The sequence below is a fragment of the Odocoileus virginianus genome, chromosome 17 (assembly GCF_023699985.2).
Source record: "Odocoileus virginianus isolate 20LAN1187 ecotype Illinois chromosome 17, Ovbor_1.2, whole genome shotgun sequence".
Lineage (NCBI taxonomy): Eukaryota > Metazoa > Chordata > Mammalia > Artiodactyla > Cervidae > Odocoileus > Odocoileus virginianus.
Window position 1 is genome coordinate 52,850,036 of NC_069690.1, and position 24,340 is coordinate 52,874,375.

General features: G+C 60.7%; 2 protein-coding genes across 5 annotated transcripts; both read left to right on the plus strand.

The window, feature by feature from the left end:
• Positions 1-287: 287 nt before the first annotated feature.
• WBP2 (WW domain binding protein 2) lies at positions 288-7,827 on the plus strand. Of its 3 annotated transcripts, none has more exons than XM_020915629.2 (8): positions 290-439; positions 2,647-2,755; positions 3,906-4,041; positions 4,808-4,900; positions 5,682-5,816; positions 5,998-6,120; positions 6,563-6,639; positions 6,759-7,827. In XM_020915629.2, exons 1-8 carry the CDS (start codon positions 381-383, stop codon positions 6,810-6,812), a joined length of 786 nt encoding a protein of 261 aa, XP_020771288.1. In that variant the 5' UTR covers positions 290-380; the 3' UTR covers positions 6,813-7,827. The 3 variants fall into 3 exon arrangements, with proteins under 3 accessions (XP_020771290.1, XP_020771288.1, XP_020771289.1); XM_020915630.2 differs by lacking the exon at positions 290-439 and adding an exon at positions 691-1,090; XM_020915631.2 differs by lacking the exon at positions 5,682-5,816 and having other exon boundaries at positions 288-439.
• A 96-nt stretch (positions 7,828-7,923) lies between these two features.
• On the plus strand, positions 7,924-23,568 carry UNC13D (unc-13 homolog D). Of its 2 annotated transcripts, XM_070479950.1 has the most exons (33): positions 7,924-8,101; positions 9,000-9,144; positions 9,893-9,928; positions 10,164-10,271; positions 10,359-10,418; positions 10,507-10,573; positions 10,791-10,971; positions 11,498-11,542; positions 11,668-11,736; positions 11,909-11,978; positions 12,113-12,217; positions 12,304-12,396; positions 12,472-12,575; positions 13,938-14,055; positions 14,165-14,289; positions 14,426-14,516; positions 14,599-14,655; positions 14,741-14,838; positions 14,943-14,994; positions 15,073-15,203; positions 15,273-15,393; positions 15,759-15,902; positions 16,709-16,807; positions 16,910-17,116; positions 17,304-17,372; positions 18,882-18,961; positions 20,229-20,334; positions 20,418-20,489; positions 20,875-20,958; positions 21,044-21,164; positions 21,361-21,484; positions 21,947-22,143; positions 22,890-23,568. In XM_070479950.1, exons 1-33 carry the CDS (start codon positions 8,013-8,015, stop codon positions 23,000-23,002), a joined length of 3,381 nt encoding a protein of 1,126 aa, XP_070336051.1. In that variant the 5' UTR covers positions 7,924-8,012; the 3' UTR covers positions 23,003-23,568. The 2 variants fall into 2 exon arrangements, with proteins under 2 accessions (XP_070336051.1, XP_070336052.1); XM_070479951.1 differs by lacking the exons at positions 7,924-8,101; positions 9,000-9,144 and adding an exon at positions 9,255-9,751.
• Positions 23,569-24,340: the final 772 nt, after the last annotated feature.

A 24,340-nucleotide genomic window follows, 5' to 3' on the forward strand; every position in this document is an offset into this window, starting at 1 on the left:
TTTCGGCTCCCTGGGAGCACCGAGTAGAGGTGGGGATTAGTTATGCAACTCGTGGAGTCAATCGGGGCCTGTGCTCTCGGAGACTACAAGTTCCAGAATGAATCCTTCCGCTAGCGTGTAGGGAGAGGTCGGGGTTGAGGGAGCGTTGCCTTCTGGGAGTTGTAGTCTTGAGCTTGTTTGTGACGCAGGCGCAACCGGGGAGGGGGAGGGGCGAGGCCGTAAACTATTAGCACGTGACGCCCGGGATCAGGCGGTAGGGCCAGCCTCCGCACGGGAGCTGTGATTGGCTGGCACTTATCCGAACGACGCCACCAGGGGCGGACCGAAGAAGGGCGCAAGCGCACTGCGTCGCCAGGCTCGGGACCCTTTTCCGAGGGACTATGGCGCTCAACAAGAATCACTCGGAGGGCGGCGGAGTGATCGTCAACAACACCGAGAGGTGAAGACAGTGCGGAAGAACCCTAGAAGCCGGAGGGGCGGGCGTGGAGGGTGTGGGCGGCGGGCGGCTGGGCGTGAACTCGTGATGTGGGGAAACTGATGGGGGCGGGGGGGGAGATAACGGCTGGGGGCGGGGCTGCAGGCGGCTGAGTGGGTCTTGATCGCACCGGGATGCTGCGATCAGCGGTGGGATGGGGCCGGGGTGGCCGGATGGGGCGGGGGCCTTGCAGAGACAAGTGGAGAGCGCGCGTCGTTCTCGAACCCCTTGCCCAAAGTGGGAGACGTTAGGAAACGCGGAGAGCTTTAGACAAAAATAATTGCCATTTATTTAGGCGTTTACTGCGTGTCGGGGAGGGGGCTGCATCTGTTCTGCCTTTTTTCAGTATGTGAATCCTGTGCGGCAGATGCTATTACTCTACACATTTTAACGTAAAGAAATTGAGGCACAGGAAAGTTAAGAAACTTGCTTGAGCCCACAGAGCTGTAAGTAAACAGCAAAGGAGTCTTGATTCCAAAGTCAGTAGACTTAACTACCAGTATGTAGCCTTCCAGTATATTCCAGAACTGCTCAGATTCCAGGTGAGAAACTGAGGCCCAGAGGTGAAATTACATAGTTAACGATCGTCAGATGCCTGACATATTTCCTAAAAAGGTCAGTGTTTGCCTCTTTCCCTTGAATTCCTGTCGGCTCGGGTCACTTCCCAGAGCAGTCTCCCACCTGTCCTGCCCAACCCCACTCAATTCTGTCTCTCCTCCTACCATCCACTCCTTGAATGGCTTCTTTCCTCTTGCTCCTTGGGCGTTGAGAATCAGACCAGCCAGCCCTGGTTGAGCTCTGATGACCCAAAAGCACCTCTTGAAGGAGCAAAGAAGGAGTCTGAGTCCCCAGAAGAGACTTGGTGGGATCAGAGCCTAGACGCTGTAACCCGGCAGCTTGTTGAATCAGAGGAAAGCACTCAGGGAGCCCAGAATACTGACTCTCCATGTTACTGGCTCAGGGTCTGCCAGGCCCAGCCTGTTCCTGGTCATGACCTCTTTTCTCTGAGCTTTCCTTGTCTTTTCTGGTACTGGTCCTCTTTCCACTTACCCCTCCCCAGTGAAGGAAGTTGTGATATCTGGGAGGGGAAAAAAGACAAATAGAACCACGTGAACTTGGACTGCGTTGTCTTGTAATCAGAGAAACCTCACATTGCCCTGGGTGTGTAGCCTCTCTGTGTGCGAGCCAGTCCCAGGGTGGACAAACCCTGCTGATGCCATTTGGTACCATCTCCTGGGACGGTTCTTTCTCTCTCAGTGGGGCTTTTCTGGGACAAGAATGTTTTTTTATTTATTTTTTAAGAATGTTATTTTAAGAAAAAAAAAAAAAAAGAGAGAATGTTATCTATCCTCCTGGGCCTCCTACCTGGTTTAGGACTCAGTGCTGCTGCATAATGGTGTGCCTTGTTTTTAGCAAATGCTTGAGCCACATTCCTGAAAAAGTTGTGTAAACAGCAACTGAAGTCTCCATTCAGCATATAAAGCTTGATGTGTAAAATAGTGAACCTCACTCTTCAAATCAAGAATCCCTGTGAGAGTGATGAGAGCTATGGACTGTCGCAGGAAAAAGCACGTGTGTGATCATCTCAAGGGCTCATGGACTGATACCCCTGCAGACTCAGCTTAAGCACCCCAGGTTTAGAGAAACCCTGAAGTCAGCCCTTTGGTAAGGTGGAGAGTCATGTCTTAAAATGTCATGCATCAGGCTTAAAAAAGCAAACCAAGAAAAACAGAGCACCTGCCGTAAGGACTTGGAAGAAAAACAGAAGAGTTAACCCAGATGATCTAAACTGATTGGAGGGATTATGGTGCCTGCAAAGCCCTGCGGCTCTTGTACTGCACTGGTCACTCTTTTTTCCCTGGCTGTGCCCTGGGGCTTGTGGGATTTTAGTTCCCCGACCAGAGGTTGAACCTGGGCCTTCCGCAGTGAGAATGGGCAGTCGTAACCACTGGACTGCCAGGGAAGTCCCTACACTGGTCACTTCGGGGCTGTGTGGGTGGGGTTCGGGGAATCCAGCTTGCTCATTTTTTCCATGGCCGTGTTGTTACACTCCTCACAGCAGTGTTGAAATGACCACATGCTGGCAGCTGCTACCCAGGAGGGTTCAGTCCTTGGGGGTGACAGACTGTGACTCCAGCAGTCTCATCAGGGCCTGTCCTCTCTTCTCACAGCATCCTGATGTCCTATGACCATGTAGAGCTTACGTTCAGTGACATGAGGAATGTGCCAGAGGCCTTCAAAGGGACCAAGAAAGGCACAGTCTACCTTACCCCATACCGGGTAAGTTGTACAGTGAGACAGCTGGTTTGGAGACTCGTGGCTCCTGGAGGCTGATGTGAGACCCTTAGGGCAGCCTCAGCCTCGTGAGTCTAGTGGTCTTTGAGCCCTGATGAATGACAGCGTGTTTCTGTCACATGTCCCTGGTTCTGGAACCACCAGGATCTTCGTGCAGCAAAACTGACGGCTGGGCAGTGAGTCCATGCACATTCCCGAGCTGCTGCTTCAAGCAGTGCGGAGTTCAGTGCAGCTGCTGGAATGACCTGGGCCTGGGGGGAGAGGCCGTGGTTACTTTGAGTGCTGTAGGAGTAGCCCATGAGGCCCTTATGCACGTCCAGAGTGATAAGTGTGGTCCACAGTCGCAGTCTCTGGGCTGGGCAGAGAGCCCGGCCAAACCCAGCAGAGCAAGAAATGCCAGCCTGTAGAATGGGCCTCACCTAAGAGTTCCCCGGGCAGCTTCCAGAGAAACACAAATAGATGTTCTTGGAAGAAGATGGCTGCCTGGGGCCACCCGAGAGTTGACAGGTGGAGGGGGGAGAGACGCACAGGCCTTAGAGGAGACACGGGTGGGGGTGGGGAGGGGGTCTCAAAACCCTGTCTCGGGGTTCAAGTTGGCATCTCCAGTCACAGATTGAAGTCGTGGGTGTAAAACAGCAGGTGCTCCGCACGCAGGATGGGAGCCTTGCCAGTCAGGCAGAGTCCACGGGCGGGTTAGTGCGCCCCTTCTGGAGTCTGCCACCCGCTGCCTTTCCCTCCTGTCAGTTCTGTGGAGCGCAGGCTGGACCCCCGCTTCGGGAGTCCTTCCCCGCCCTTCTGCCCTGGCCCCGCCGCCTCTTCACTGAGGCTCCGCGTCTGCCGCCTCCTCACCACCCATCAATTATAGAGCAGGCCGTCCTGTTCACACGTGTGGCCTGAGTCACGCGTTTTTCTTGTGAATTCACACATCTGGCCTCCCCAGCCCGGCTGCACGTGGGGCCTTTTACTCCAAAAGGCACCCTCCGGGGGTGGCTGTTGCAGAGAGTGCCCTGGGGCTGCTGGGTGCTGGCTGTGGCCACCCACTCCAGCCCTGGGAGCGGCGGCCTCACACACAGGAAGCCGTGGCCAGGCGGGCTGTGATCCGAGCGGTGATGGCCCTTGTCCTGTTTCCTTGCAGGTCATCTTTCTGTCCAAGGCGAAGGATGCCATGAAGTCTTTTATGATGCCCTTCTATCTGATGAAGGACTGTGAGATCAAGCAGCCTGTGTTTGGGGCAAACTACATCAAGGGGATGGTGAAGGCCGAAGCAGGAGGTGGGTGACGAGGGGGCTCGGGGCGCCTCTGACCGCGGCCCTGGAGAGGGGCTCTGGCTCCCTGACACCCTAGCTGGTCCTCTTCTGGGCTCTGGAGTAGCTTCCAAGACCAGCCCTTGGACTGCCAGCCATTCACTGGGGGGTGAAGTTGTCAAGAGCTGGGAAATGCTGGCATTCAGGATGACAGCTCAGATCAGAGAGAGCGCGCGAAGGCGGCTCAACTGCAGACTGCAGACCCAGTGAAAACGCTCATTGTGACCTGGGGCGCTTGTCAGACGTTAGGTGTGGGAGGGAGCTGTGTCAGGTGCGTGGGAGTCAGGGGCCTTTTCCCTGAGCCCGTCTATAGTGCCCAGCCTGGTTGCTGGCAGGCTCTTGGCAGACCCCAGAGACCTGGGCGCCATGCTCACTGTCCCCCCACACTCAGCCTGGCCTGAGCCTTGTTGTTGAGCTCACGGTTCCCCTTTGGACAGAAACCAGGCTGGAGGTGTAGGGGTTTGTTCTCGGCACCGCCACCCCTTCCCCCGGGAGTGAGAGGTCGGCTCTGAACTTGGATCAGCTGTTGCTGCTTTACTGGAGGTGGGAGGCCCCAGGGCAGCTGTGCTTATAAGACTGCTGCGCAGAAAGTGGGCAGGGGGCTGGCTGGGTCGCAGTGCTGGCATGTGATGTGCGCAGCAGGCCATTGGAGGGGGCCTGGAGCGGACGCACAGTCATCTCTTCAGACGGAACGCTCTTCCTCTGAGCTGTTGATGCGCTGTTCTCTTCTCAGGTGGCTGGGAAGGCTCTGCATCCTACAAGCTGACCTTTATGTCCGGGGGCGCCATCGAATTTGGGCAGCGGATGTTACAGGTGGCATCTCAAGGTACCGAGGCTCTCAGAATCCGGGGCTGAGGACACGTGTGTGCTATTTTGTTCATTTGGGTTGTTTCCTTTCAGTTCTTCTTTTTAAACAGTCAGGAGGTGAATTCCTGGGCCCAAGTCTGCCCAGGGCTGGGAGTTGGGAAAGGGAAAGTGAAAGTGTTAGCCACTCAGTCCTTTCTGACTCTTTGCGACTCCTTGGACTGTAGCCCGCCAGGCTCCTCTGTCTGTGGAATTTCCCAGACACGAGTACTGGAATGGGTAACCATTGCCTTCTCCAGAGGATCTTCCCGACGCAGCATCGCAGGCAGATTCTTTCCTGCCTGAACCACCGGGGCGGTGGGAAGGAAACCTGTAATTAGCACCAACGCCCTGTACCCCAAAGGCTGAGGTTCCCTTGCCTGGAGCAGGTATAGGACAATTTGCCAGAGCCGTTTGGCCTCGAGGACATTTGGCCTCACTGAAACAAACCTAGCCTTTACACTCCTATGAGGCAACTTGTGAAGTCCCCAAGGGCTGTGTTCTGCAGACCTCCTCACCTTGGCCCCAGGCTCCCCCAGCTCCGTTCTTGCCCCTCCCTGGACCTACTTCCTCCCCTCCCCTCCCCTCCCCCCATCCGCTCCAGCTCTGACCTCTGTCCCCACCCAGACCCCTCTCCCCACCCCTGCCCGAGGCGGCCTCGAGCGGGGAGGGCTGAGGCGTGTCTGCCGCAGGCACCCAGGGACCCTGCAGCTCCCCGCGCCTGAGGCTGGAGACACTCACTTCTCTCTCCCCTTGTACTGTAGCCTCCCGAGGCGAAGCCCCCAACGGAGCCTATGGTTATTCTTACATGCCCAGCGGGGCCTATGTCTTCCCCCCGCCAGTCGCCAATGGAATGTACCCCTGCCCTCCTGGCTACCCCTACCCACCGCCCCCACCTGGTGAGTGTGACCTTTGCTCCCCACTAACCGCCTCCGCCCAGGCGAGGGGGTTGCAGAGGGGAGACTTGTTCTTGGACCTGCTTCAGGACCGACGGAGCAGCCGGAGGGGCCTGGGGTGGGGGCGCCAGCCGAGGGGCCAGGGCAGTGCCGCTCACCAGGTCCTGTCCCTCTCGCCGAGCAGAGTTCTATCCGGGCCCCCCCATGATGGACGGGGCCATGGGGTACGTGCAGCCCCCACCGCCGCCCTACCCCGGGCCCATGGAGCCTCCAGTCAGTGGTCCCGATGTCCCCTCCACTCCTGCAGGTGAGCTCAGCCCCTGGGCTGCTCCCCACGGGTGTGCGGAAGCCCCAGATAACACACAACCACTGGCCTAGGGACAGCCCCAGGGGACCAGCCGCGTGGTGGCCAGTGGTGAAGAGAGATCAGTAGACGGCAGCGCACTCTCTCACCTTTAGTTGGCCGTGCTCCCTGGGAAAGGTTTCCCTCTGTACCTCAGTCTTCTCGTCCACAAAATGTGCCAACAGAACCACCTGGGGGTGTCCCGGTGAAGACCCGACGGGGAGGTGTACGGGGGTGTCCCGATAGTGCCGGAAGCACTCAGGGAAGGTTGCCCGCTGCTTGATTCGTGGAACTGGGTCCTTGGCACCAGCCACCCAAGCACCAGGGGTCTGGGGTTGCAGGGGCAGCCAGAGGCAGCGGGGAGGCCTATCTCTGGGGCTCATCCCAAATGTGCGTGTTCTCACAGCTGAAGCCAAGGCCGCGGAAGCAGCTGCCAGCGCCTATTACAACCCGGGCAACCCACACAACGTCTACATGCCCACGGTGAGTGGGGTGGGTGTGCGCTGGAGGGGCCTCCGCAGCTCCAGCTGCTGGGATTCAGAGGCAGGAGAGACCTCGTCTTGTTCGGACGGTCCTAATGTGATCTTTCCTTTCTTCTTCAGAACCAGCCTCCACCACCTCCCTACTACCCCCCCGAAGATAAGAAGACCCAGTAGACCCCGCCACCCCCTCCTCCTGCCTCCCCTCGCTCTCTCCTCCCCTCCCCTTGGGGCTGAGTCGGGGTTGTGGGACGTGATGGGAGGGCCTTGTCCTTCCTCCAGCTCTGACATAAAACAGTTATCAGGAACTCGCCTTGAGGGAAGGGGGGGCCCCTTGAGTTGGGGCGGTGCCTCCCAGTTTCCCACGCAAGCCCGGAGCCCACCGGCTTCCTGAGCCGTCCCGTTGGGGGGCGGGGGGCACCCCCCTCGTCTCCTTCCTGCTCTCGAAGCTTCTGCCCATGGAGGGACTCTCTGGCCACCTCCTCCGCCGCAGTCCAGCTCTCTGGTTTTGTAGCCACTTTATCCCCAGCCTCTCAAGCCCTGCCTGCTCCTGCCCCCGCCCTGGGCGCCCTGCCAGGCCCCACTCACATTCCGTCTGCCCTTGTCTGTGCCTGGCTGAGGAGGGCCACCTGCCCGCCGACTGTCCACCTGCATCCCGTTCCCAGCCAGCCTCGTCCCTTCACGCTCACCTTCCCGTCCCTTCCTCGTCCTGGGTCTTCCTCTCACCTCTTCTTTCGTTTGGAGTTTCCCACCAGCCGCCGGGAGTGGGTTGCCTGAGGGCAGCCGTGGCTGGGGGCGGCGCCCCTCTGCTGCCTCCCTAGTCTGTCTGGAATTTGTTTCCGTTCACCTCTCCTTTCCCTCTAGTAGGGGCCTCTCAGACTGGAACTGGAGAATGCATGTCCATTTGGGGGCCACTGGGTGGGCTGGGAACCAGACCCCTGGCCCCCGGGGCCCGGCCTGGACGTTGACCGTGACCTCTTGCCAGCCCCTCAGCTTGCCTTCTTCCCTTTAAGCTTCACGCCTGGTTGGCAATGTGTCCCCTAGATGCACTAAAATTTTGCTCTCACTTGCTCCTGGACTGGCTGTGAAGAGAGGAGATGGTTATTTAAAGAGGATTCCCTATTTATTTGACAAAAAAAAAAAAAAATTCAGTTAATATATTAATGTGAAATAAATCCTGTTTGCACCTTGATTTGTCTGCTCAAAATGTGAACTAGTAAAAGTGAAGTGACTGGACCCCTGTCTGGCTCTGTGTGGTGAGGGAGGTTCTCTTGGGAAGTGGGGCTGTCTGGCCTTGTGGAGGCTGGGGAGGCCCAGGGCCATGGTGTTCCCTCCCGCCTGAGAGTCCCTTGTTCTCTTGACGCATTTGGGCCCAGGATGCCGAGGCCTCTCCCGTGTCCGTCTCACTGGGGTTGCTCAGCAACAGGTCCACCCACGGAGTACCCCGGGGCCCAGCAGCTGCCCAGGTGGGAGGCCTCCGACAGGAGCCGGGCTGGGTGGGTGTTCGCTCCACTGCCCTGCCCTGAGGTCACTGCCCCGCCCTCCTTGGGAAGAGCCTCAGTGCCTGAGGCCAGGAAGGGTGGGACATGGCCGCAGCCCCCAGGTCTGCACCCCCGGGACCCTGAGCTGCAGGGAGGCCCTGGATGTGGTGTGGCCCAGCCTAGCCTGAAGCATCCATGGTCCTGTGCCTTCTGGACCAAGTCACCTCCCCAGCCCCTTCCTTCTGGCCAGCCCTGCCCAGCAGCCCCGGGCTTGGCGAAACCCTCTGCAAGGGCATTTGAAGAGGGCGCCCTCCCTGTGGGGGCAGGGGCCGTGGGGCCGTCCCCGCCCGGCACAGCCTGGTCCCGTCAGCTCAGTGGAATGTCACCTGTGGGGCAGAGCAGGTTGAGCAGTTGGCTGGTCCGGGAGAGACGCCTCTCCGGGGACCCCACCCTGTGCCCTGCCCACCCCCCGCCCCAACTCCAGGTCTGCAGCCCATTCCGGGAAAGCTGCTGGTGAGGACCCATCGGCCAGGTGGGCCTCCCTCAGTCACCCGGGGGGGCTGCTGTCCCCCGGCCTTCATGCTCCTTGCTGGAGGGTGCTGGACCCTCCCCAGGGCCCCTGTGTGGGAGGCTGCAGCGGGGCAGCCCCGCCCCCCGCCCCCCCAGTCTGCCTCTGTCTCCAGTCCTCCCAGCTTCCTCCCAGCATCCCAGCCAGCCCCAGGGAGGAAGGTGCAGGGGCCAGGGACCCAGGGGCCCTCACCCCGAGGTTGTGAAACCCTGACCTGACCCTCCCCCGGGCCTGCCCTTCCTTCCCCCTCCCCTGGAACCGGGTGGCAGCCCCGGGCTCTTTGCATAACCCTGTGGCTTCACTATCTTCCCCCAGGCGGAGGGGAAGGGCAGGGCTGGACACCATGGCTACGCTCTTCTCCCGGCCCCAGCGGCGCCCTCCCCTCTTGCGCCAGGCCATCAAGATAAGGCGCCACAGGGTCAGAGATCTGCAGGATCCCCGGCCCCCACGGGCTCAGGAGGTAGGAGGGACCTCAGTGGGCAGCCGAGCAGGCCTGGGTGGGGCCCTGCCGGCTCTGGGTGCGGGGCCCCACCTCTTGCAGCTCTATTCCCCTCCCTGGCCCTACCCCGGCCCCGGGCGGAGCCTTTGGCCGAACAGCGGAGTCTGCCAGCAGAGTTCTCTGGGCTCCCCAGAGCCTCAGGCCCAGGGTCTGAGCCTCTCTGAGACCCCTCCTTCTGGTGGGCCCCTGCCCCCGCCCACAGCCCCCACCCCTACCCCTGCTGGCCATCCTGAGCTCGTCCTGTTCCATGGGCTCCATTAGGCAAGGAGTGTCGCTGCTGTGGGCTGGGCTTCAGGGGACTCACTGAGCAGCCCCCAGGCCCCCTGGGCATGACCCCCAGTGTCCCACCTCGCTGCTGGGCCTCACTTCCGCCGCTGGGGTGCAGCGGAGCCACCGATAAGCAGCCCTGTTTCCTCTGGGGAAGGAAGGAAGGTTGGGGCCACTGGCTGTGCTGAGCTCACGCTGCCGGGGGGGCAGCTGAGAACCGATGGACCCGAGCCACGGCAGGCCAGGGGACAAGGAAGGTGGCCCAGGGGCTGGACCCCCAGGAGGCCTGCCGCAGGAACAGGTGCGCGGCACCGCGGGGCCAGATGCCGGATGCTGGGGCCCCCGAGCCCTCGGGCTGGGCCTGCCCTGGGGGGAGCTGTATGGGCATCCAAACCCCAGTCCAGGCCCCTGGGACACCTTGTCCTTTTGCCTCACTCCCCAGATCGAGCCTTCATCCCACCACTTGTCGCCTGAGGAGGTAAGAATCGGGGTGTTTCGGGGGTACAGAGGGGCGCTAGGAAGCGGGCCAGCATCCTCCCAAACAGCCCCCTGCCCCCTGACAAGGCTGGGCCTCAGCCCTCTCCCCTCCCTGTGCGTGCGGACGCCTGGTCCCCGCGTCGGGCATTGCCGTGGGTGCCAGGGTAGCTGGTGGCGCTCAGACCTCGTGGTGGTGGGTGGACGGGGGATCCCGCGGTGACCCTGCCATGTCTCAGCGGGCCCTGCTCTACGAGGAAGCTCTCTACACCGTCCTGTACCGGCTGGGGCAGCCCGAGCCCAACCATGTGAGGGAGTCCTCCGAGCTGCTGCGGTACCTGCAGGAGGTGAGCCTGGCCCCCTCCCACCCGCCTCCCTGCAGCCTGGCCGCCCCCACCCCGTGCCCCCAGCTTCCCACACTCCTGCCCCACCAGGTCTTCCACATGGAGCCCGAGGAGCATCAGCAGATGCTAAAGCGTGTCCAGCAGCTCGAGGTAACCCGCCAGGGCCGCCCTGGGCCAGCAGGGGTGCTGGGAAGCCCAGCTCCCTCAGGGACTCAGCCCCCACCTCCTGTTGCTCCAGAAACCAGTCTTTTGTCTGAAGGCAACGGTGAAACAAGCCAAGGGTATCCTGGGCAAGGATGTCAGCGGTGAGTAGGCGATGGGGACCCGGGGCCTTTTTCCTGGCTCCTTCCTCTCCCTGTCACAGCCTGTCCCAGAGTTCCCATCCCCCAAATGTCCCCTGGGACACAGCTGGGGGCTGCTGGCCCCTGGCCCTTGGAGTCTGGGATGGAGAGAGGGTGATAAGGACTCTACCTGGGAGCCTAGCCAACACCCTGGCTGCCTCCCTGACCCCCTCCTCCCCAGGGTTCAGTGACCCCTACTGCCTGCTGGGCATCGAGCAGGGGATGACGGTGTCCGGGGCTAGCCCGGGGCTCCGGCGCCGGCAGAAGGCTGTGGTGAGGCACACCATCCCCGAGGAGCAGACCCACCGCACCCAGGTCATCACCCAGACGCTCAACCCCGTCTGGGACGAGACCTTCATCCTGTACGTGGCCCTGCCCCGGCTCCTACCCGCTTTGGTCATCAGGGGCTAGTCGGGTGGTGGCGGTGCCCCCATCAGTGAGATCAGCGGGACTTCCTGGCTTGGGGGAGAGAGTGTGGCTTGGCCGGAGGAGGAGGCTGCTCCCAAGGCAGGGAAGACAGGCCGGAGGCCAGACGGGACAGGGCAGTGTCATAAACGCCACGTGCTGGGGAAGGGGGGTTCAGGCAGGTCTGGGTTAATGGGGGTGAAGGAGGGGGCGATGCATTTGAGAAGGAGGAGGAGTTGGCAGGCAAGGGCTAAGACTTGAGGATGGGTAACTTTGAGGACATGGGTAAACTCCTGGAGTTGGTGATGGACAGGGAGGCCTGGCGTGCTGCAGTCCATGGGGTCGCAAAGAGTCGGACATGACTGAATGACTGAACTGCACTGAACTGACTTTAAGGATGGCAGGCTCGGGCCTGGGGTCCAGTGACCTGGTCAGGGGGCCTAGCCGTCCAAGCCCCTCAGCCATGCTCTCTTCTCACTACAGAGAGTTTGAGGACATAAGCAATGCCAGCTTTCATCTGGACATGTGGTAAGGGGCGAGCCCCGCCCGCTGGGGTGGGTAAGAGAAGGGGGCGGGAGTGAGCCTGGCAGGAAGGGGCCGGGGGCTCCCAGGACACCCTGTCCGCCTCCCGCTGAAGCCTCTGCCCACACCAGGGACATGGACGCCGTGGAGTCCGTCAGACAGAAACTTGGGGAGCTCACAGACCTGCATGGGCTGAGAAGGTGAGTGCCATGGGGTCCTCCCCGGGAGGAATCGGGGCTCCTGCCCGCAGCCCCCCCACCACATGCACCCTGGTGGCTGGACTGGAGGCTCTGGCTGGACCCAGGTGGCCAGAGGTAGGGAGCCGATCCCAGCCTGACGTGGCCAGGCTCTCTGCCCCTCTCCCTGGGACAGGATATTTAAGGAGGCCCGGAAGGACAAAGGCCAGGATGACTTTCTGGGGAACGTGGTTCTCAGACTACAGGTGAGTGGAGTGGGGATGACGAGGGGTCCAAGGTGGAGCCTGGGGTCTGCCTCCCATCGCCTCCCTGGCCCCCAAGCGTTAGCGGCTCCTGCGGCTCAAGGACGTGGGCACCTCTTGCCTACCCGGCCTGCCAGGATCTGCGGTGCCGTGAGGATCACTGGTACCCCCTGGAGCCCTGCACAGACACCTACCCGGACCGCGGTCAGTGTCACCTCCAGTTCCAGTTTATCCACAAGCGGGTAGGTGGCCCGGCTGGGTGGGGAGGAGGGGCCGCCCCAGGCATGGGGTCCTCTGCTCACAGCCATGCTGGGGCCCCCCCCCGCAGAGAGCCACCAAGGCCAGCCGCTCCCAGCCCAGCTACACGGTACACCTCCACCTCCTGCAGCAGCTGGTGTCCCACGAGGTCACCCAGCACCAGGTACTGCCCTGCTAGGGCCGGGCGGGGCCAGGGCCTGCCTGCCGGGTCCTGACACTCCTCCGCCTGCCTCCTCAGGCCGGCAGCACCTCCTGGGATGGGTTGTTGAGCTCCCACGCGGCCACCATCCTCTTCCTCCACGCCACGCAGAAGGATCTGTCGGACTTCCACCGGTCCCTGGCGTGAGTGCCCAGCCCAGCCAGAGCACCCGAAGGCTGTCTGCACCGCACCACCCTCTCCCTCCCTACTTGCCCTCCTTCAGGCTGGCAGCCCCAAGTCTAACCCTCCAGAGGTTTCTGTTTGGGGCCCAAACTGTGTATTTCAAGTTTTGAGTCAGTGGCCAACTGACTCAACTTTTTGTTTTTTGCTACGCTGGGTCCTCGTTGCTGTGTGTGGGCTTTTCTCTAGTTGCGGCGAGCAGGGCCTACTGTTTAGTTGTGGTGTGCGAGCTTCTCACTGCAGCGGCTTCTCTTTGATGCAGAGCAGGGCTCCCGGGCGTGCGGGCTTCAGTAATTGTGGCACATGGGCTTAGTTGTATGGGGCACCTTCCCGGATCAGGGATCAAACCTGTGTCCCCTGCATCAGCAGGTAGGGTCTTAACCACTGGACCACCAGGGAAGTCCAGTCATCAACTTTTAAAATCTGGAGATTTCCCATGCAGATCCACATCTCCAGCTTCCCACGAAAGATTCATGCTGAAGTGGCAGGGCTGTCCACCTTGCTGGGCGGCGGGGGGGTCAGGGCAGGGAAGCCTGGCTTCCCCCGTCCACCATGGCTGCCGCCGGATGCTTCACTCTCTGACATCACCTGAGTCCTTCGAGGCAGCTGAGTCTGCCGCCCCAGCCCCAGGGCCCCAGCGGGAATGCGGGCGGTCGCTGTGTCCCTGAATGGAGGAGGCCTGTCCTGCGCTGCTGCCCCGCCCCAGCCTCCTTCACCCTCCAGCTGGTCTCCGCTCGGCCCCCTCTGTGCAGTCTCCCCTCCGCTCTCCAAAGGGGTGCTCTGTCTGGCTTGGACTTGGACTTGAAGGCTTAAGTCTCCGAATCTGATTTTTCTAAAGAAACAAAGTCCTGAATTTTAAAATCTCAAAGATTCTAATTTAAGAGACGGGGCAATTCATTTACACGTTTTAAAAAGCCCTTATGGGAACAAACGGCTTCCCTGGTGGCATAGACAGTAAAGAATCCACCTGCAATTCCAGAGGCCTGGGTTCGATCCCTGGGTTGGGAAGATCCCCTGGCAAAGGGAACATCTATCCACTCCAGTATTCTGGCCTGGAGAATTCCATGGACTGTACAGTCCGTGGGGTCGCAAAGAGTCGGACATGACTGAGCGACTTTCACTATGGGAACAAAAGCAATCCCATGGGTTATTTTCAGTCACTGGTTTTCAGCCTCTAAAGGTTGATGAGAAACCCCGGGAGGTTTTGGGGCAGAGTGGGGCTGGGGAGGTTTGGGCACTGTCCACCCCTGACCCCCTCCCCCAGGCCAGGCAAGCTGTGGGGAAGGAGGTCCCCCAGGTGGCTGAGGGCCTCCTGTCTGCCACAGGCAGTGGCTGGCCTACAGCCATCTCTACCAGACCCTGGAGTTCCCTAGCAGCTGCCTCCTGTTCCCCATCACCAGCATCGAATACCAGTGGATCCAGGGCAGACTCAAGGCAGAGCAGGTGGGCTGGGGGGAGCTGGGGGTGGGGGTTGTTGGGCAGGCAGGACTCAGGGAATGGCTTCAGCCCCCTAAAGCAGCCCCCACCTCACGGAACCTTCTGGGCCTTGCAGATGGAGGAGCTGGCCACCTCGTTCAGCTCCCTGCTGGCCTATGGCCTCTCCCTCATCCGGAGATTCCGGTCTGTCTTTCCCCTCTCGGTGCCTGACTCTCCAGCCCGGCTGCAGTCCCTCCTCAGGTCAGTGGTGACCCCTGCCCCCATGGGCACCTCTGGGCCGGGGGTGGGGGTGGAGGGGAGGGGTGGGCAGCCTGCCGGGGGAATGACAGAGGCCGTGGGGCAGCAGCATCTTGGACACAGCTCCCCATCCCCCCAGGGTCTTGGTACAGATGTGCAAGATGAAGGCCTTTGGGGAACTGTGCCCGGACAGCGCGCCCCTCCCCAGCCTGGTGACTGAGGCGCTACGGGTACGGTGACCGCCCTGGGGGTGGGGAGGGCGCATGCCTGGGGCCTGATACCCCTCCCTGCTCACGGCCTCTCTGCCCTCAGGCTGGCACCGTGGGATGGTTCCACCTGAAGCAGCAGCATCATCAGCCCATGGTGCAGGTGAGGGGCTCATGCCAGGTGGTAGGTGGTGGGACTGGATGCCCACTGCTCGAAGTCCTGCCTGGCTCATTTCTGTCCCTGCCAGGGGCTGCTGGAGATGGGCAAGGCCTTACTGAGCCTGGTACAGGACATCATTGGCGACCTGCACCAGTGCCAGCGCACATGGAACAAGATCTTCCATAAGTGAGTGGGCGGCGGGGCGGGGGCGGGGGGGGGGGCTGTGCAGGGGGGCTCGCAGAGGGACCCGACTGTGTGCCGCCAGGTCACACCTGCTGCTTTTCCTCCAGCGTGCTCAAGATCGACCTCTTCTCCATGGCTTTCCTGGAGTTGCAGTGGCTGGTGAGGCTCCCCGCATCCCGCGGCTGCGCCCCCTGCGCCTGCCTCTGAAGCTCCGCCCACCACGCCTTCCCTCCTCAGGTGGCCAAGCGGGTGCAGGACCACATCAAGTTGGTGGGCAGCTCGGTGACCCCAGAGGTAGGCGAGAGCCTGTTCCAGCTCTACATCAGCCTCAAGGAGCTCTACCAGCTGGGCCCGCTCCCCTCGGAGAGGTGGGTAGTCGACTGGCTGCGGGGCGAGGAGGGCTCGTAGCCCCCCAGGCTGACCCCTGCTCTTCCCAGGGATGGCGTCCTGGCCCTGGAAGGCTTCCACCGCTGGTTCCAGCCAGCCATCCCGTCCTGGCTGCAGAAAACCTACAGCGAGGCCCTGGCGCGCGTGCAGCGCGCAGTACAGATGGACCAGGTAGGGGTCGGGCCTGCTAGGGGCGGAGTCCCAGATTTGTGGGTGTGGCTTTCGGCTCTGCCAGGACCTTGCAGCAGGTACGGAAGCGGGTAACCAGCTTTGAGCGGTGCTTTTGAGGCCAGTTACAGGTGTGAAACGCTGTCTCCTGTAATACTCCGGGTTAAACCGTGACTTCCCATAAAGGCTCATCCTGGCAGCTTGCGGGCTGTGAGTGGAGCCCTGTTGGTGCGCCTTGCAGCCCCCTGAGCGGCTCTGAGCTTGCTGGCTGTATCAACTCTGGATGCTTGCAGATGGAAGCGGGGCGGAAGGGGCATGGATTTGGCAAGCCTAGAACTCTCCTTTCTACACACTCCCCCACCTCCTAGCTGGTGCCCCTGGGGGAGCTGACCAAGCACAGCACGTCGGCTGTGGATCTGTCCACCTGCTTCGCCCAGATCAGCCACACTGCCCAGCAGCTGGACTGGCCTGACCCGGAGGAGGCCTTCATGATCACTGTCAAGTTTGTGGAGGTGCAGCCTCATTCCCACTCCACCATTTCTCCCAAGTTCTCACCCAGGTTCTCCTCTGGTTCCCTGACCAGGGATCGGACCTGAGCCCCTGCGTTGGGAGAACAGAGTCTTAGCCACTGGTTTCTTTGTTTTAGTTGCTAAGCCATGTCCAGGTCTTTGTGACCCCATGGACTGCAGCCCACCAGGCTCCTCTGTCCCTGGGATTTCCCAGGCAAGACTACTGGAGTGGGATTAAAGTACTAGGAGGAAAAAAAAAATACTAGAGTGGACTGCCATTTTCTTCTCCAGGGGAAGGGCTTGCCTGATAGCTCAGTTGGTAAAGAATCCGCCTGCAATGAAGGAGACCCCGGGTTGATCCCTGGGTCAGGAAGATCCGCTGGAGAAGGGACAGGCTCCCCGCTCTAGTATTCTTGGGCTTCCCTGGTGGCTCCGCTGGCAAAGAATCTGCCTGCAGTGCGGGGGACCTGGGTCGGATCCCGGGGCTGGGAAGATTCCCTGGAGAGGGAAAGGCTACCCACTCCAGTATTCTGGCCTGGAGAATTCCATGGACTGTATAGTCCGCGGGGTAGCAACGTGTTGGACACGACTGAGTGACTTTCACTTCTCTTTTCTCCAAGGGAATCGTCCCAACCCAGGGATCAAACCTGTGTCTCCTGCATTGGCAGGCGGCTGCTTTACCATTGAGCTACCTGAGAAGTCCCAGTTCTCACCCTAAATTCCCCAGGACACTGAGGTTCCTGTGCCTCCCCTACTTGTCTCTCCTGGCACCCTCCCCCACCAAACTGATCACCCCCTCCTTGCCCCAGGACACCTGTCGGCTGGCCCTAGTGTACTGCAGCCTTATAAAGGCCCGTGCCCGGGAGCTCTCTGCAGGCCAGAAGGACCAAGGCCAGGCAGCCGACATGGTAAGGGCCGGAGCGGGGGGCTGGGCCGGGCTGGGGGAGGCGCTGGCCAGTGCTGACACTGTTTGGGAAAGCCTGCCTCCTTGTGCCCCTGCCCGCCTGCAGCTGTGCGTGGTGGTGAATGACATGGAGCAGCTGCGGCTGGTGATCGGCAAGCTGCCCGCCCAGCTGGCATGGGAGGCGCTGGAGCAGCAGGTGGGGGCTGTGCTGGAGCAGGAGCAGCTGCAGAACACACTGCATGCGCAGCTGCAGGGCGCCCTGGCGGGGCTGGGCCACGAGATCCGCACCGGCGTCTGCACCTTGGCCGAGCAGGTAATTTGTTTGACCCACAGTGACCCCCCTGCCCCACCCAACCTCAGCCTGAGGTCCTCTCCCAGCAGGACTGGGGTCAGTGTCCCACCCCCTCCTCTTCCTGAACCTAAACTCAGGCCCTAGGCAACCTCTCCCAACCCCCCCGACTCACACCTTTGGCCTCCCTCTTTCCATTTTGTGTCTCTAGCTGGAGGCGGGCATTGCCAAGCACATCCAGAAACTCGTGGGCATCAGGGAGTCCGTCCTGCCTGAAGACGTGAGTGGCCTGCCCTGCTCACTGACTTTGCCAGCAGCATGGGTCAGGGATTGCCAAGGGGCTTAGGGTGGGCAGGGGGCTGAAGGCCATGAGGCTTCAGAGTTAAGCTTCCCAGACGTGGGCAAGGAATGTTCCCTCCTGGCTTCAGTTTCCTCCTTGGATGCTAAGAGGGTGGGGCTGGGTCATCCCACAGGCTCTCCTAGCACTGACAGTGTGGGGGTGCAGTGGGGGAGGGCTTAGACTTTGCAGCCAGATAGCCCTGCATCCTTCTCAACTGCCTAGTCACATGACTGTCCTGGTTACTCAGGCCAGCTGACCTCAGGTTCCACATCTGCAATCAGGGATAGTAATGTACACCTTTGACTGTTTGGGAGAATAGTAAAAGTCGCTGAGTCCTGTCCGACTCTTTGGCCAATTCTCCAGGCCAGAATACTGGAGTGGGTATCATTTCCCTTCTCCAGGGGATCTTCCCGACCCAAGAATAGAACAAGGGTCTCCTGCATTGTAGACAGATTCTTTACCAACTCAGCTATCAGAGTTTGGGAGAATGTTACTCATTAATTCATCAGCTATTTAAGCACCCACTTTGTCCCAGGTATTGATTTAGACACTGGGTATATACAGCGATGGACACCATGATAAGAATCCCTGCCTTCCTAGAGTTTTCATTCTAGTAGGGGAGGTTAAAAAAGAGCTGAGTATTAACTCTCACTGTAGCTATTATTGGAACTATACATATGTGTGTGTGTATAAATGTATATATGTCTACACGTGCGTGCGTGCTAAGTCACTTCAGTCATGTCTGACTTTGCATGACCCCATGGACTGTAGCCCACCAGGCTCCTCTGTCCATGGGATTCTCCAGGCAAGAGTACTGGAGTAGGTTGCCATGCCCACGTCCAGGGCATCTTCCTGACCCAGGGATCAAACCCACGTCTGTTACGCCTAACCTAGCATTGACAGGAGGGTTCTTTACCACTAGCGCCACCTGGGAAGCTCACATGTGTCAGATAAAGATAAACTCTCCAGAGAAAACAAATACACAAGGGAAGGATCAAAGGATTGCTTTTCTTTTTTGTGGCTGCACCATGTGGCTTGTGGGATCTTAGTTCCCTGACCAGTATGGAAACTGCACCCTCTGCAGTGGAAGTGCGGAGTCTTAACCACTGGACCACCAGGGAAGTCCCTGAAGACTGTAGTTTTAGATAGTGGCCAGAGAAGGCCTTACTCAGAGGGTAACAGCTGAGTCAAGATCTCAAGGAAGCAAGAGAGGGAGCCATGAGTATTTCTGTGGGAGGGAACAGCATGGGCAAAGGCGGGACCAGGCCTGGCAGGTTCCTGTCAGAGGAAGCCAGCTGGCTGGAGCCCACGGGGGCCGGGGTCGGCTCTGCAGACATTGCATAGATGGGCAGGAAAGCTACTGGCCCTGTTTCCTTTCTGGGTCAGGGTGAGGGGATGGAGGTGGGACCCAAATGGGCCAGAGCCAGACATGCTGCTACCCCTCCCCAGGCCATTCTGCCCCTGATGAAGTTCCTGGAGGTGAAGCTCCGCTACATGAACACCAACTTGGTGCAGGAGAACTTCAGCAGGTCTGTAGTAGCCGCCTGCCCTGCAGTGTCTCACTGCTTCCTTCTCCTCCCTCCTGCCCCTCCTGCCCAGCCTCAGCATCCATCCTCGGGGGTAGGATGCAACCGGGCTCTTAAAATGCTCGCTGCCCAGGTCAGGGTGCTCAGACTGCACAAGCCAGCCCACTTCACCTCGGGCTGAGCTGAGACCTGCCGCTCGCCCTCCCTTAGCCTGGGCTGCATCTTCCGGGGGCCGCAAGCTCTGCCTTCCCCACTGTTCCCTCCCTGGGTGTTCCTCTTCCATGTTCCAGGAGGGCTTCCCATTAGGGTCTCTCGAAGCAGGGTCCCGAACACCAGGCAGCAGGGGGTAGAGGTCAAGGGCGTGGGCTCTGGATGACCCAGATTCAGACTCCAGCTTCACAGCTGCTTGGTGGATGGCCTTGAGCAGATTACTCAAGTTTTCTGTGCAGTTGATCATAGTTCTGGCCTCTGTTGAGGACTAAATGAGTCACGTGAGGTGCTGAGAGAAGAGTTTGCAACAAAGGAAGTGGTCGGTGACTGAGCCGCGGTGAGGACGGTGACGATGATGCCAACTGGTTTCCCACACAGGGCCGCTGACCCTGGAGGCCTGCTCCTCTCCCGCCGGGGCAGCACATCTGCGGGCTCTTTAGTTGCTGTCTGTGGGATCTTAGTTCCCTGGGATTAAACCCAGACCCCCTGCATTGGGAGCACAGAGTCTTAATCACTGGATCACCAGGGAAGCCCCTAGACCTCCCCTATTTAAGCACACATTTTTGTGTGTGTGTTTCTCTGCCTGACTCTACTTTGACAAGTGAAATTTCAGTTATTTCAGGTCATTATTAGGATGGACTGTGGCTTGGTTTGCTATTTTTTTTCTCCCTGCAAGTAGTACCTGCTGATCCATGAGATCCTATTCATCTTGGCCACTTGCATCTTCACTCAAGATTCTGTCATTGGGGGACCAACCCCTCCCTCCCCTGTTTATTGGGGTTTGATAATCCTATGAGGATTCTTCACGAGCTTGTGGATAGGACTGGGCCTGACTGCCGCCTTGCCCCCTGCCTTCCCTCAGGAAACCAGCCCCCCTCCCTACTCTGCCTGCACCCCAGGTCCAGTCCCACCAGTGAAGTCCCACCAGGTGGATGGTGGGGGCGGGGCGGACCTGGGGGCAGGCCTGGGGGCCCTGAGGCCTCCCCTTTCTCAAGAGCATCTCAGCTTTCTTCTCTGTCCTCCCATCCTGTGTCCTGCATCCCTCTGCACGGCCCCCCAGCCTCCTGAGTCTGCTCTGGACACACACGCTCACGGTGCTGGCAGAGGTGGCTGCCTCCCAGCGGAGCTGCCTCCTGGCCTCTAGCAGGCTGAAGTTTGCACTACAGGTAATAACACCAGTGACAACAATGATGACCCTGCTGGGACGAGTGCTTGGGGGGCTCATCTCTCACCTCTCGCCCCCACCTAGAACCTGGAGATCTGCTTTTATGCAGAGGGCTGTGGCCTGCCACCCGAGGCCCTGCACACCGCCACCTTTCAGGTAGGGGCCTTTGGGTGAGCTGGCAGCACTGGGGAGCCTGCCTTCCTGTGCTTGCCGGTGTCCAGGGCCTGCTGCATAATTTACAGGGCTCAGTGCAAAATGAAAATATGGGCCCTTTCTTAAAAAAATAAAAAGAAAAATTTAAGACAGCAATAGCAGAACTTTAAACCGAATGTGAGGTTCTTCTGAAGCCGGTTGGGGCAGGGCAACTGAAACACACCTGCGGAGCCCGCTGCGTTGGTGCCTCTGGCTGTCGCAGGAGCAACCCTGGCTTGTGGTCCCAGGGCGCCCCGTGCTTTTTCCACATCACTTTGTGGGCTTCCCCATCGGGGGCAGCCCTGGGCTGCGGTTGGGGGTGACCGTTCAGGGTGTGTCCCCTCCTCAGGCTCTGCAGAGGGACCTGGAGCTGCAGGCGGCCTCTAGTCGGGAGCTCGTCAACAGGTACTTCTGCAGCCGCCTCCAGCAGCAGGTGAGGCCCCGCGCTCACCGCGCACCTGGAGCCCCGCCCCGCCCGCTCGGCCCCCGCTGACCCCGCCCCTGCGCCCCGCCCCCAGGCCGCAACTACCTCCGAAGAGCTCGGGGCCGTCACCGTCAAGGCCTCCTACAGCCCCTCCGAGCAGAAGCTGCGTGTGGAGCTGCTCAGCGCCTCCAACCTGCTGCCCCTGGACTCCAATGGTGAGTGGAGGCTGCCCCGGCCGCTCTCTGTGTCTGTGCTCGGGTACCCCCGAGTTCCTGGGCGCTCGGTGCGGTTCCCCGGGACCACCAGGAGGAGGCAGTGCTAGCAGGCAGGGCACCGCTGCTGGGGTGCGGACTGCACTCAGGGCTTGGGGTATCATCCTTGGCCAACGTCCCTTCCCGGGCCACTTGCCAGGTTCCAGCGACCCCTTTGTCCAGCTGACCTTGGAACCCAGGCATGAGTTCCCTGAGCTGGCCCCCCGGGAGACCCAAAAGCACAAGAAGGACCTTCACCCACTGTTTGATGAGACCTTTGAATTGTGAGTGGTCCCTACACTGGCTGTGTTCCCCAACCCCGGACCACTTCAGGCCTGCTCCTCCCAGCTGGGGCCCAGGGGCTCCCCTCAGATGACCCAGTGTGAGTCCCAGGGAGGGGGCAGTGGGGACAAGTGTTTGCTGGCACATGCCTCAAGCCTGTACCCTGCAGGTGGAGTTAGGGGGCATTGTTGGGGAGACTCCTCCCACATGTTGGACTGAGAGGCTTGCTTTCAGGGAAGGGTCCTGTCTCCGAAGTCCTCTTTTCCCCAAGACAGGGGGGGCCTGGGTACACAGGGGGCCCTGGTAGAAAGCATCAGCCCACAGTCAGAGCAGGCATGACAGCGTGTGCCCCAAGATATGCCAGGCTGAGAGCTGACGCGATCCTAATCCCCACCCGTCTGGGGGTGGGTGGCCGTGGCGCTAGGCGGGGCGGGCAGCTGAGCTGACTCTGTACCCTGGCCCAGCCTGGTGCCCGCTGAGCCGTGCCAGAAGGACGGGGCGTGCCTCCTGCTCACAGTGCTGGACCACGACACGCTGGGGACCAATGACTTGGAGGGGGAGGCCTTCTTGCCGCTGCGCTCCGTGCCCGGCCTGGCAGGGACGGAGGAGCCTGGCGAGGTGCCTCAGACCCGCCTGCCCCTCACCTACCCTGCACCTGACGGTAGGCCTAAGCCCTTGGGTGGGGCAGAGGCCGAGAGGCTGCGAGTGCGGGGCCTGGCCCAGCATGGGGATGCAGGGGAGGGGCCGCCAGGCTCTGGAGCCCCCAGAGAGGCGGCAACATGGGGGGTCAGGAATCGGGAAGCGCCTCCCTGGAGGCAGAGTGGTGCTTGTGTTGCTGAGATCTCAGGTCTGATCAAGGACCCGTGATGTCTAAGCTGGGTCGGGTGTGCGCGCCTCTCCCTGGTGGGATAAGGTCACTGTGTTTTGCTTGGGGAGAGGGGCCATCTCTCTGCCCAGGAGACACGTTCCTGCAGAACAGCCTCTGAGCTCGATGAGAGGAGTAAGTCTTGTGTTTGAGCACTTCTGACGGGCCAGTTTTAAGCCCTGAACCCATTAACCCTCATACCACTCCCTTACGACCACCCAGCGAGGCTGCTGTTGCTGTTCTCCTGATGAGCAAACCGAGGCACGCGTTGGTTAACTGGCCCAAGGTTCTTGTCTGAAAAGGTCATGGTTGCCACCTGAGGCACATCAGCCTCTTGCGCTGCAGCTGGGCTGAGTTCCGGCTGGCGCCGCTGCCCAGGGGGACGGCAAACGCCGTTTCCGTTTTGTCTGCCAGGCTGTCCTGTGAGCGTGGCTGGGTGGGCCCATCCCTAGGCTCGGGAGGACGGGGCGGGACCGCAGACCCGGCCACTTGCCAGGCGCCGCGTCTGACGAGTCTGAACCCGCAAACGCCTCTCTTCGCAGGGGATCCGATCCTGCAGCTGCTGGAGAGCCGGAAGGGTGACCGCGAGGCCCAGGCGTTTGTGCGGCTGCGGCGGCAGCGGGCCAAGCAGGCCTCCCAGCAGCCGGGGCGGTAGTGGTGGAGGCTTGGTGCCTGGGGGGGCGGTCTGGGTTCTCCTGCCACAGTGCAGCCATCCCGCCTGGCCTAACACCCCAGAAGGGCCCTTTGGGTCTGGGAAGCCCCAGCGTGTGGGGGCTTCTGCTGCCAGAGCTGGGGCCCAGTGATGGGAGCCCGGTTCACAGTATTTATACTCCCCTGCCCCACTCCGGTCCTGGCCTCGGCGTTCCCTGCAAGCCCCGTCCCAGGGGTGGGGGGACAGCGGTCTGCTTCCCTCACCCCTGATCCCCTCTTGGGGAGAAGTTCCTCTGGCAGAGCAGGTTCTTGGCCCAGCTCCTGTTCTAGCCGCTGGGGTGGTGGGCAGGCTCCTGGGGCCTGTTCTTCAACACCCGTGGTGGGGAGAACCTCAGTCCCCTCCTGAGGGCCCTGCCGGCACCCAGGCTGAGCCAGGAGCCAGGGACCTTCTGGCTCCGAAGTGTGAGAACCGGCGGGCTGCTGAGGACCACTCCTCCTTGGGACAGTGCCTACCAACCTAGAAACTGTCTTAGCAAAAATAAACTAACAATCTGCTGTCCTCTCACCAAACATGAAGTGTTGGCCTGCAGTGGGGCCCGGGTTACAGTCAGGTTATGCAAACTCCTCCTCAGCCCTCAGGAGACCTTGAGCTGCCCCGATCCTGGACCCCGGCCCAGGAGGTAACTGACGCCACGGCAGGGGCTGGGGCAACTGGGATCACTGGCATTTTGGCTGAAGGCTTCGAAGAAACCAGACATAGCAGGCTCTGTGGCCTATGCCAGCACAGGAGCCAGGCGCTCTCCTGAGAGCACCTGGAGTCGGGGGCCTCTCCCAGGGCAGGCTGAGCCCGAGGCGCCGCTCTGAACAGCAGGGCTTAGAGGAATGGCGCCCCAGACCTGCCTAGGGGAGTGGCCCACACTGGGAGTCAAGAGCCTGGGGCTCACTTGTCATTCACTTGCCCGTGGTTGAGTCTGCAGAGGGGTATCAGAGAAGGTCATCTCCAAGGCTCCGGGCAGCCCTGTTCCCCTGAGGCAGGGGGAGGGAGGTGGCCCGAAGGCTCCGTCAAGGGACAGGCCCACCCTTCTTTTGATGCTTTTATGAGCAGGCACTGTCTGTTCCTGAGAAACTACTGGGGGTCTTGTCTTCTGGAAGACAGTTAACTACACCAGTTGCCACTGACGACAGAGCTCTGAAGAGTCCTCTGGCCTGGGCGGTCTCCGGGTCCAGGATTAAAGGCCCCAGCAGGCCTGCGTCCAGGAGCCTCGGGCAGCCCTTGGGCCTGGGCAGGACGGCCAGGCTGGGCGCCGGTCCAGTGTACAGTCAAGAGGCCCTCATTTAGGGC